Below are 12,825 nucleotides of genomic sequence, written 5' to 3'. Positions count from 1 at the left end.
ACACTCCCTCCAGGTAGAGGATGACCTGTTAATCACTACTCCCTGAACCTCATCATCCACTTTTTTACCCATGTGGTTGTCCACCCATCCAAACCAATATGTCCTAACTTGGTTTCACAATGTAAATATTGTGGGACACTGCCGAACACCTTGCTAAAGTCAAGGTAAATTATGGGTTTTTTGTTCTCCCCTCTTTCACAAATCCTCTCATTTTTATCACAGTTAACGGCCTTTTATTTTTAATCAAGAAAGAAAAGCTTTTTTATCCCACAGTTGGTTCAATTAATATTTTTTGTGCTACCATAAGGCTTCACAGTAACAGGAACAGACTCTTTATCCTGTAAACAATATAACATAGTTTTGGTTTTATTATTACTGGTTTTTCAGTGATGTTAAGTACTCACCTCATCTTGAGGAGCTTACTGGAAAAGGCATTAACAACTATGCACTACTTAATCCTGGAATCCTTAACATTGACTTAAGTTGGGAGATTCATTGAATGTCTAATAAAGCAACAGATGACTTGTCACTGTTGACTAAGGACTTTTACCTTTTAACATTAAGTGCCTAAATAAAATGAAAATACAATATATTTAGCGAACCTCAGTACAATAACTTTTCAGTTAGATACCTGTAGGCTGCAAACTTCTAACATTATTGCTTGAATAGCATTTAGTGTAAAACATTAAAGAAAAATACTATGAAAAACAAGATACATTTGTTTGCTGCAAATACTTTTCCAGGATTTAACTCTCAAGTCAGATATCTATGCAAAGAGGAAATTCGTGCTAGCTGCCCATGGTTTCTTTAAGTTCTATTAGACCTGCCTGATATAACATACAGCTTTACTCCAATGCTTTCAAGGCTTGGCATTTAGAGTTTGGATAGTTTTTTGAGTATTCCAAAGGATTTGCGTTAGGTTTTTTCCTAATCTGTATGAATCTCAAACTACAATTTTTTCCTGTTCATGATTTGAACCTGTTATTCTCCCTTATGTTCTTGGCATTACACATAAAATATAAACATTGTACAATATTCCTGCAATCTTTCATTAAGTGGAATCTTAAAAGTCACATTTCATTATTTCTCTCAGACAGACCGTTGCATAACATGAAGGATCAAGGTCAAATGATATGTGAAGAGAGACTTTTAAATCATTCATATGGTTGTCCTCAATTTTGATCCCTTTTTCACCACCTTCCAAAAAATATGACAGATTCTGAACATTTTTCAAAATGAGTCGATAGCATCCAGGTATATTCAGCTGTAATGGTGACACTCTGAATTTGCACATTTCCAGTTCATCCTTAGAAAGTCTTTCATGGTACCACTCTCCAACTTTATTACTGGGATACTTGATACTATGTCCCACCATTGGAAGAACCACCTTCAAAGAAAAAAAATAAAACAACAAACATATTTGAAGTAACATCCATTCTTCTTTAAATACATGTAATAACAATTTCAAATGTTTTTAAACCTTGTGTTTTAGGGCCTGAAACAGTAAACCAGAGCGCTGCAGGTATCTCAAATGCAATTAATGCAGAAAAAATAATCAATGTATCAGGATTCCTAAAACAAACTAGGAATATATTAAAAATAATTTCCTTTTTTGTTGGGAAAGATACAGCAATAAAGACATTCAGCTGCCACGTAAGACTACAAAAGTACGCACTCTGAAACATTCAAAAATTAGAACATCAACTATTTTTGAAAGTTTTTGCCAGCAGACTGAAATTTTTTTCAAAGTATTCAGCTTCATGATAAATAGTGCCATACTGCAAATGACACGGTACTTATTTCCATTACAAAGTAAATTTGTTATGAGAGTGGAGATTAGTTTACGTGTGTTTTCTTTAATATGCATTCTGGCAGGGAAGAAGAATACATCAGTTAAATTAATCACATTTTATTTAAAACAAAACATTTTAATCAAATAAAGAGATAACTCAGAATTTTTCATACAGACTTACCTGGTATATAGAATACTTTCTAGCTGACTCTTCTGAAGCAGTGACTACATGAACCTGACAAGACATTTAAGAAGTTTAGAAAAAAGCACCTACTTTTTAAAAAGTAAAAACATATACTTGTTTTTTAGAAATTATACATTGTACTCCCAAACTTGTAAAGGATTCTAAGGTTATTTGACTGCTACAAGGACAATAAATTCTTTCAGGTATGGAAAAAATCTTAGGACAAGCTTAATATAATCAGTTTACTGATAGATGGTATTGCATTAAATATTTACTGATGCTAGCTACCACTAATATTCTTTGAGTCTGAAGTTAACTAAGTCAATGCAACTCCTTTTGCAGCAGCAAAAGCAAAAATATGAAGAAAAATGTTCTATATTAAATAGGAATATATCTACATAAAACTCAGTAACTCAACACTGAATTTGATACCTCTGCTTTTAATTTCATTTGATCTACTCTTTTATTAACATTCATTCTCAAAAATATTGTTAAAGAAAAATCTCAGTGGAAACAGAAGCCACTCCATAGGGACTGGAGGTTATCTTCCAAGTGCTCTTGCCTTCAAATTTGTCAGAGGTTCACCCAAAAGAAATTATTACATTCTGCCTATCTGCACACCTGTTAATTCTCCAGTAAAACAGTGCACAGCTCTATGATTTATCTGATGATCAGGAGGAAGATATAATCATAGAATCATCAAAGTTGGAAAAGATTGAGTCTAGCTGTAAACCCAAGCACCACCAAGTCCACAACGAAAGCTTCATCACATACCTCCAAAGATGGTGTCTCAACCACTTCCCTGTGCAGCCTTTCCAGTGCTTGATAAGGCTTTTGATGAAGAATTTTTCCTAATACCCAATCTAAACTTCTCTGTCACAACTTGAGGCCATTTCCTCTTGTCCTATCAGTTGCTACTTGGGAGAAGAGACCCAACTGCTTTCATAGTAAGAAAAAGGTATGCCAACCCTAAGAGATGGCTTCAGAATGGACTTCAGCATGCCAAAACCTGGGACCAGACACTCCAGTGCTGGATTCTGCTCACTGGCTCACCCACAGCTCCATGCACAGCTTCCAGGCTGTGTTGTAGGCAAGCAGAAGCACTTCCTGGCCCCTTACTACATTCCCAAGAAGATTGCTACATTTTCTACATAGAATAGCTGCTAATAGTTTAGACCCACTATAAGTGAAATTGTGCTAACCATGCTTTGCCTTTTTAGTTGCAACCAGATTACCAGTTCAATCTGAGGCCACCTTTCACCACTGGTTTACACTCAGCAATATATATAATGGGAAAGCCTGAGCTGGGAGTGAGACTCAGATCTGCACTGACTGGTAACACAGGCACACCCAGAGTCCACTCTGAAGGGTTTCCCCAGTCAGATCCTAAGAAGAGCATAAATTTTCACATGTATCAATTCTGACATTCTGTTCCTTCTTCCCTCTTGAATAAAATGAACAGCCAAAACAGATAAAACCTAATATATGTCTAGCTCCTATGTCTGTTTATGGTACAACAAAAAAAGCTACATTATGTTTTTCAATGTTTTCACTAATATTAAATATTTTAATGAATGAACCAAAATAAAGGCATTAGCATATGTCTGAGTATGCATTCAAGTGTATTAAGTTGGTTGGGGTTTTTTGGTTTTGTTTTGTCTGTGGGGTTTTTTGGTTGTGTTTTTGTTTGGTTGGTTGGTTTGTTTTGTTTTTGTTGGTTGGTTTGGTTTTTTTGCTGTTTTTTGTTTGGTTGGTTTTTTGTTTGTTTGTTTGTCTTGTTTTTGTTTGGTTGGGTTTTCGTTTGTTTGTTTGTTTGTTTGTTTTTACAAGAAACTACTTTGGGAAGACTCACCTTGTCATTTAGGGAAATGCTTTCACCATTTTCTTCTGAGAGGACAAGATCACCCTCAACTGCTTTTAAGCCATAAATCTTCAGCCTATATGATGCTGCTTCATTCCAAATTTTACTGCAATAAGCATGGACATAGAATATGCGCAAGGAATGAGGAATGTTGAGCCATCCTTTGGTACAGCCTTCATGATTTACACCATAGCGATTTAAAGCTCGTAGCAACATCTTCTCTCTTACTTTAAATTCTGGCAGCATCACGAGCGTGCCCTTTGCATCTTCTGATATAAACAAAAATAACCATGTAAGTAATCCCTGATTTTTCAAATATTACCTGAGGGAAAAAAATACACTTAAGAAGATGAAATAATCAAGTAGGGAAAAACGTATCAGTCTAACCTCTTTAAGCCATTAGGTTATTATTTCCTTTCCTTCCACATGCCATGTTAGACAAACTTCATCTAATATGGCTATCAACAGTCCCATGAATTTTATTATTTCATACAGTATAAATTAAAATAGCTGTCATTCAGTTATTCAGTCTAGTTTGCCTTTTTTTTTTTAGAAACTTATTTCATCACTCCTAAGGTTTTTTTTAGATCAGGTAACAAAGTAAAAACTAAGCTATAAAAGAACACTAAACCACTACTTTGCATCATGTCTTTATTTTAAAGGCAAAAATTACATTGGCCACTGGGAAGTATGAGCCTCAAGCAAGATGAAAATACATTTAATCAGATTCGTACTAAATTATTCCAATGTTGTACATTTAAAATGTTATGGTTTACATATTTTCTCATTACAAGTGATTACCTGATGAGGCCTTTTGCATAGCCTTTTACCTTTTGCTTTCAGGAAAAGGCAAGCAGCTGCTTTCAAGGTCCACATCAATGTCTTTCCATGCATCATACAGCAATGTACAAAAAAGAATGATTCGTCTTATATTTTCTTGTGAAATTAAACATATCTGTGTCATTTGAAGCTATATATCATAGTTGTTCTATCAATCTACTGATAGATAGGTAAGCAGGCTAACAGATGTGGGATATTTGAAAAGAAAAAATATATTTGAAGTTGAGAGCAACTCCAAATTTTTAGTTTTGGACAGAAAGTTCAGTTGAATGACAAAAGCAATAAATATGGCAAACAGAGCACTTAGCATACTTCTGCTTTTGATGTATTTTATTGATTTTAGGTCAAGACAGAAAGAGAGTAGATGTGTTAAGTGCTGAGTATTAGTTGGGTACCACATTTCTGTATACTTCTCCTATTAGGGAGGATAAGTTTATAGCCCAAAAGCAGACAGATGGAAGGAGGCCAAAAATGCTCTGATAAAATGATCTTAGTCTTTTCCAGCATTGTGATATACAGCGTTTGCTTCTATACTGTCTTGCACCTGAAGTACATTAATTTTCCACAGAATAAAGTATAAGTGGCATAAAGCAGTGGGAAAATAAAAAGTATCTCCCTGTGCAGCAACACCTTACTCTCTCACAATAAATATGTGGACAAATTAACTGGACATACCAGTTTGAAGAAAGTATCTTTTTGCATTGTTTACAGGATCATCAGTATCTTCAGGTGTGAAGAACAACTTCACAGCTTCCACCTTTAAAGAAGAATATTAAAAATTTATATTTTTTGCAGTTAAACATAACTATTTGTCAACTATACAGACAATCATGCATCCAGTTCTGTCTTAATATATTCTGCAAGGTCTCAAAATTGTATCTGTTCTTTAAGGGCAAAGTCAAATTCTCCCTATCACAGAAAATGCCATGAACTGCAGATCAATGTGTTGTGTTCTTTCTCAAATTAAAGGCAAGTTTTAGTCATCAAGAAGACACAAGACAGTTTTCAAAGTTCTGTGAAAAATCAGTCACTCTTCTTGATCATCCAGTTAAAACTTCTCCACTTTAAATTGTCGTCCTTCTATCCTGAACAGGAAGGGCCCTTCTTTCCCTCCTGCATGCTTCATGCAAAATTTAGACTGAACATTTTCCACAGTCTCATACAGAGGGACAATCATCTTTCTTTTTTTTTTCCTTTTTTTTTTAATACTGATCTATATCAGGTTCGATGACACTGTGACAAGGAAAACACTACAGTAATCTCTGCTACTTGCAACATCAGTGGAGCCACTCAATTTGCTTACACTTATACTGACCTGTGACATCTGGTTCTTGTCCTCCTCCATACTGGACTGTGCAAACACATAGTGGCACATTTTTAATATAAGTAGTAGTTCCTACCTGTTTTAAATTAAAGTAACTGAGTTAAGACTAGAGATTTAAAACATTACTACCCAGGGACTGGCACCTGGTACCAACTGCCAGTATACCAGAATTCAAAATGTCAGATACATCAACACTAACTTTCCTTGACTGCCCTCAAATCTTGATTGTTATATTTGGAAGATAAGTTTTCCTGACTTTTCTTAGAATCAAAACAAGATTAGAAGAACAGGATACTCAGGTATCCTTTTGACTTTGTAGTGTGTGGTTTGTCTTTAGATCTGTGCCAAGTACTGTATCATACACATTGAAAAGTACATTTATCTTATGAATTATTACTTAAGAAATAAGCTCTCCTTAGCTTACATCACTCAGAACCGAGTTTGGGAAAGTAGCCAAGGAATAATGGAAAGCAGCAATCTTTTCTATATAGCAGATAAATTACCATGGTATTGAAAAAGCAAATTGTTTCTTATGAACCTATGTGACTTTTTTAAGAAGTAAACAGACCCCAAGCAGGATAAAGAGGTCCAGCTCAAAGTTAGGAGGCAGAACCATGAATAAACACTGTATAAAGACTGCTTCATTTCAGTATTGAAACCCTGTATGGAATGCAACCACTTTCCTGTCAAGTGGCATGAAGACAATTGTAATCACGTTCCAATCACAGACAGAAAAATCACTTCCTGAACTATTTAAATCTGCACCTGCTGTTTAAAAACAGATTATTTATTTCAGTATGAAGATCTTCATGCTTACGTTATCAAAACTGATCTGGCAATTGCTTCCAGCACACAGGTGGGTTTATCTCACAAATTAAATTGTTCACTGGAAAGGACAACTCTAGCCCTAGACATTGCAACAGTAATGTGAAATTGTCTTGACAGTAACTATTTAAATTACAAAATGGAAGTACCATTTTTTCACTCAGTAAAGCCAATCCTATTTGATCTGTCTGAACAATTTGTCCTTGTCCAAATCGCTGAGGTCCGTAGTAATTTACAAAACCTTTTGTCTAGAATGGTAAAGAATAAATATGTTAAAAGCATGAAAGTATCAGGTACCATTAGTAACACTATGCATACAACACATACTTCTATATTTATATCCCAAATGCATATAAGCAGGGTTTTTAAATCAGAAATAATACATAAAAACATTACTCATGATTCATTACAATATTTTAGAACTTAACTTAGAAACATCTGAAAAGACAATCAAGTTCTACTGTTGTCTTCGCATCTTTAAAAAAACTCAGCTAAGTGAAACAATATTATTTCTATATAGTTAATTATAATAAATACAACTACAGGTCAAGTCAAAATAATCAAGCTTTTTATATGCATTGGATTACAAAATCGCTACTCAGGCAAATGCAGCATAGCACAGGCAATGAACAGCAAACACTGCTGGACATTTTTTCTCAAAAATACTAATTTTTTCCACATTATATAATTTCTATAATTATTGTAATATAAAGGCCAAGAGTGAATACTTCTGCTAATTGGGATTTTAAATCTTCTGATGAGTTCTAGGGCACATGTGAGAAGTAAAACCCCAGTCACGTGACCCAATGAGAACACCATTTTCTAGAAAACAGTAAGTATACATGGAGTAGACAAGCAAAAAACATATGGTATTTGTTTTGGAAATGGTTATTCAATTCAAATTATATAACCTTGCTTTGGACATTCATAGGTCCCATACGCAATTTTGCTTTCATGGAAGGTGAAAAATCCACAGTTTGGATTAATACACATCCTGTTTCGTCATTCATCACGTGACCAGTAAGGCAAATCTAATAAAGCAAGACACACAATTGTAGGAATTTGTTTTCATTTTCCAAACAGCAAAACAAAACAAGTCAGATGGAGCAGAGAGAGACAAAAGCATTATAGTACTGGTTGAATGCTTTTTTCAATAATAAAATTAATTTCCAAAATACATGTAATGTATTTTGCTTATGCACACTGGATAGTTTTCATTCAAGACTTTATTCCTGGATTAATCTTCTTAAAGTAAATTGTACTATAGTTATTACTTAGATAGAGCAAGAAAATCAATTTTGTAAAAAACACCTACAGTTTTTCCTTTCCATTATTTACTTTTATTTTTCTTAGTGGTTTAAGAATGTCTGATGACGGAGTTTTCTTCAGGGACTAAGGATAACAGAATCAAAATCCATTGATTTTCAAGGGATCTTCTTTCTCTGATATGGGCATTTTATGTGTGTTCATGCCATGAAAGTTCTTCACCCAAGCAGACCGTGTATGTTCCTCACACGACCAAAGAAGGCAACCAGTTGACATATGTACTGTGTACATGAGTAACTATATTCTTTCCCCCTTCAAATCCTGCAGTGAAACCCATCACTTTAGCCTCAGGTCTGTGCAGCAATGGCTCATATATCCATACTCATTTGCTACTGAATTCCCCATGTCTTTTGCTGCACCACTCTGCGGTCTGTAGTCCATAACACAGAATGAATTCACTTGTGGTCCCTTCTTGAAAGGCAGTTTTACTTCTGATTCCATAAATAATGCAGGAATGACATAAAAACACAAGAAGCATCAAACTTAGGAAATATTGCCATTATTGTGCTATTACAAGCATTTTCCTTAAAAGCATTTTTTTTAACAGCAAAGAATTAAAACTGTTCATTATTGGCAACCACGAGGTTTTTCTTACCTCAACATTTTCCATTGCTTCAGATATTCTTTTTTTTAAATCTGCAGAAGGGTCATGACTGTGCTTTTGGAGATCTCTCACAATTATGTCAAAGTGATTGCCTTTCAGCTGACCGAGCCTGAGGTGCTGGTACGTTGAACGTATGTTGTATATTCTCATGCCCTTTTTTTCCATTTTGTTTCCAATTTCTTTCAACCTACATAAATAAGTGGGAGAAATTACAAACAATCCTCTACTAAAGCTATCCAACTTGTAATAAATATCTTCTTCACCTTTGCATTAGAATTAAAAAGCTCCTGAAAAATAAAATGGGATGTAAAACAGACTATTATGAGAAAGCCAAAACAAATACAGAGATGGAAGTCTTAAAATTTAGTTATAATCCAGAAATATTTTTTAAATGTTTGCATCATTTGCACTTATATGATATTGACATATATTGGAATGAAGCAATTCATTGAACTTTCTCAAGGTAACTACCCTGAATTTTTAACTTTTTTTTTTTGAAAAACAAGTTATTTATTTGCTTTTCAGTTCTAAAAACCTTATTTTCATGTAAAAAAAAAACCAAAACAAATGAAAACCCCTCCAATACATAATTTCCCTGCACATTGATTCTCTGATGTGCTCGCATATGCTTGTAATTGGAAACATAGCTGACAGTTCGAGTATGTGCCCTTTAAAATATCCAATCAACCTCTTTGTTCTTCTGTGTAAAAAAGAGTAATCCAAATTAAAGGAAACTTTCAGCATAAAATCTTACATTCCAAGCGGTATTTTAATAACTTTATAAATTGTTTATTTATAAAATTTATTTATTCATTCTGTTGCAGTAGTGGTTTGAATGCATTTACCTATTTTGCTTCATCATTTAAACACTAATGCAAAGTTTTGCTAATTATTTCTTGGACAATTGGCCCTACAGCCCAGTTTGCAGTGGAATTTTACCACTGATGTATACTTAGGTTAGTAATAAATCCTGAAACCATAAATTCCATTTTTCTTCATTCCTAAAGTGCACTTTGTTGCTATGAACAAAGCCCACTAGAAAGTTAAAGCTGAGGAAGAAATAAGTTACGGTTTGGACTTAAGAATTTTATTTCTGTTACTATGGCAAACTTAATATATATTTTTTTACTCACTCATTTGGCTACAAAAAGTAACAAAAATGAGGAATGGAAAGGCACATATTGTATTACTAACACATTGTTCAGAATATATTTCCTTCTCTCAGGTTTGGTGATATCTTCTTTATTTAGTCCTATGTTTCTAAACTGGACAATATGGCAGAAGTTGATACTTAACACTCAAAGACAGCATCTGTCCAAAGTACACTTGTAATGATTTACTTTAGTTTTGTAGCACTATAATGCATTTAAGCTGTTGTCTGGGGATTACAAGACAATACTTTGACAGTATGTGGAAACCTGTTGCCTCCTGTAGCACAGGCTTCTTCTCAGTTCCAGGTAGTGGATGGTATTTCAGAAATTGTAAAGTGGATCCCATGAGCATGAATTGCAAGAATACTGTCCCAGACAACACAGTATATTTTCATTACAAAAAATACAGAGAAAGGCAACACTTTTCTCCAAGTTCCCCACTGGGGGACTTCACTGCTAAGCTACATATTCCCTAAAGCCACAAAATATTAAAGCCGTTTCCACTGTCCTCCAATACAGGCAAAGGGAAGACACATCAGTAAAAACATTTCAAAACATTGCACCGGATTGATACTTATTAACATATAAAATTATGTGCTAAACTGAATGCACTCAGATTCGAAGTACCTCTCAGGAGTCACCTTCTTCACAACCATAGGTTGGAAAGTGATAGCCTTCTTATCTTTGATGCCAGTGTAACTGAAGTCTGAAGGAAGAACATCGAGTTCTGCTGCCAACAAGCCAATTGCTTCTAGTGTTTCTAGATTTTCTTTCTGAAGGGTGAAAGCTGAAACAATCATCTCAAAATTACTAGGAATTTGCACTTCTAAATCATACAGGTGTTCTGTCATGATAGATGGGCAGGTTCTTCCCCTCAAACTGTAATAGCATGGAAACTGTAAAGAAATAGTCCTCCCACCCCACAAAAATAAAGGAAATGGGACTTTTTCAGCACAGAAAGAAAGAAGACACAGTACACAGAACTTAGAACAACCAGAAAACCCTGCTGCCTTTAAAAACAGTACCTGAGTAAATGCAACACAATTCAAAAGACATGCATTGATGTATTTCTAGAAACATTCTCTAAATCAGAAACCAACTGCTTGTAGGAATGAGATCATATACCATATTTGACCTAACTTGTCCAACATCTAGATACACCTCCTAACATCACCCAATTACTTTCAAGGGAAAGTTAACACACTGAGAATACCACAGTTAGTGCTACAACCAAAAGAACTGTAACCATTATCACAGAACAGTTCATCTAAAATCACTGCAGTAACTTGGTTCATCCATGTCATTCTCCAGTAATGTAACTACACTACATTGATAATGATTTATTTCAGCATAAACAATGAGTCAATCGGGCCTACACGTCATAGAAGAATGATTCAGTTTGTCTTACTACAGAACAGTATAATACCTGCCATCTTCAGTAAAAATGTAGTATTTACCTGTATAAACATCTTGTTTTTCCTGTGAACCACCAGCAGACCTTTTTCGGGACCCACATTTTTCTCGAAACCGTACCATTATTGACATATTTGGCTGATCATTGATATCTGTCACAGTAAAAGATTTTGTTTCTAAAAGTTTTCCGAATTTTCTATTGAGAAAATGGTGAACTACTTTTCTGTGCTCTTTGTTTCCATCAGGCTCAAAAGAAAATGTCGAATTTTCTAGCTTTGCATCTAAAAATTTAAAGAAATCACTTGTTTCCTTTTCAGTCACTAACTGACAAAGTTCTCTGTAATCAGCATTTCCTTTTACAATCATTTCATTGTCTTTGGTAACAGTGACTAAAAAGGGGAATGTCTGCCGAACAGCACTGTGTAAATCAGCCCGACTTTTCTTGTCCAGCCTAAGTCCTAGCGAGAGCTCCCTAGTGCCAGCACTCGGATTATTTTCCAAGCCCCACGCTTCCTTCAGATCGCAAGCAAACTTATTGAGCAGTTCGCTCATGGGTTTGCCGAGTAAGGACTCCAGTTTGGCTTCCTCGAGGCCGGATTTCGGCTCAGGTGCTCCCTCACGCTGTTTCTTGCCAGAGGATGCAGCACAGCCGCCCCCTGCCCGGCCCGGGTCGCGCTCCGGGGTCCCGGGCGCAGCCCCCCGGGGACACAGGGGGGCACCCGGGCCGGGGGCCTCCGCTCGTCGCTGTTTGGGCTGGGGGGAGCACGGGGCGCTTTGCTCCGGCAGCGCCTCGCTGGTTTTCTGAGGCAGTTCAGCCCCGCTGTCCCCAAGGAAGCGTTCGGGCACCTCTATTTCTGTCACTACGAAGTCGGCGGGGGAGTTTTTGATGGTGCCGCGGAAGCCGGTGTGTTCGGTCAGGTAACTGAAGGAGGGCAGCATGGCCGGGCCTGGCCTGCCCCCGGCCGGGCACGCCGCGACTGCAACGGGAGCGGACGGGAAACGGGGAGGGAGGAGGGCGGACAGTAACAACTGCTACAGGAAAGGATGCTGAAAGGCTGGGAGGAAGGGAGGAGAGTAGGCAGGCAGGGATAGTGGCCGGGAGACAGGCCGGGAGGCAGGGATGGAGGCCGGGAGGCAGGACGGAGGCAGGGATAAAGGCCAGGAGGCAGGAATGGGGTCAGGGACGGAAGCCGGGATGGAGGCCGGGAGGCAGGAATGGAGGCCGGACGGAGGTAGGGATAGGGGCCGGGAAGCAGGGATGGGGTCAGGGATGGAGGCCAGGAAGCAGGACGGGCGGGCCGCGGCTCCGCGAGCCTCCGGTAGGGCCGCCAGGGGGAGCCACGACTTCCCCCCCACGGTAAAACGGTCCCAAGGACGGTACCAACTCACACAGGTCCGGGGGGAAAGAGAAGAAAGGAAAGAACCCCCCTCCCTGCTGCCGGATGTGGTGCGCGCCGAGGGGCGGGGCACCCCGAACAGCCTATGGGGAGGCGGCGTGGAAACAG

The 12,825-nt window shown here is 37.2% G+C and overlaps 1 protein-coding gene across 2 annotated transcripts; it reads right to left on the bottom strand.

Annotated features, from left to right (window-relative positions):
* Positions 1 to 210: 210 nt before the first annotated feature.
* Positions 211 to 12,736, bottom strand: PUS7L (pseudouridine synthase 7 like). Of its 2 annotated transcripts, XM_051795486.1 has the most exons (9): positions 11,365 to 12,736; positions 10,535 to 10,694; positions 8,748 to 8,943; positions 6,976 to 7,074; positions 5,993 to 6,028; positions 5,353 to 5,434; positions 3,829 to 4,106; positions 1,974 to 2,027; positions 211 to 1,387 (listed from the first exon to the last, which is right to left on the bottom strand). In XM_051795486.1, exons 1-9 carry the CDS (start codon positions 12,257 to 12,259, stop codon positions 1,064 to 1,066), a joined length of 2,124 nt encoding a protein of 707 aa, XP_051651446.1. In that variant the 5' UTR covers positions 12,260 to 12,736; the 3' UTR covers positions 211 to 1,063. The 2 variants fall into 2 exon arrangements, with proteins under 2 accessions (XP_051651446.1, XP_051651447.1); XM_051795487.1 differs by lacking the exon at positions 5,993 to 6,028 and having other exon boundaries at positions 11,365 to 12,733.
* Positions 12,737 to 12,825: the final 89 nt, after the last annotated feature.

Source organism: Manacus candei, unplaced genomic scaffold (genome assembly GCF_025592945.1).
Source record: "Manacus candei isolate 608988 ecotype Guabito, Panama unplaced genomic scaffold, ASM2559294v1 h1tg000043l, whole genome shotgun sequence".
Lineage (NCBI taxonomy): Eukaryota > Metazoa > Chordata > Aves > Passeriformes > Pipridae > Manacus > Manacus candei.
Note: the sequence above shows the minus strand (reverse complement) of the source record. Positions and strands in the feature narration are given on the sequence as shown.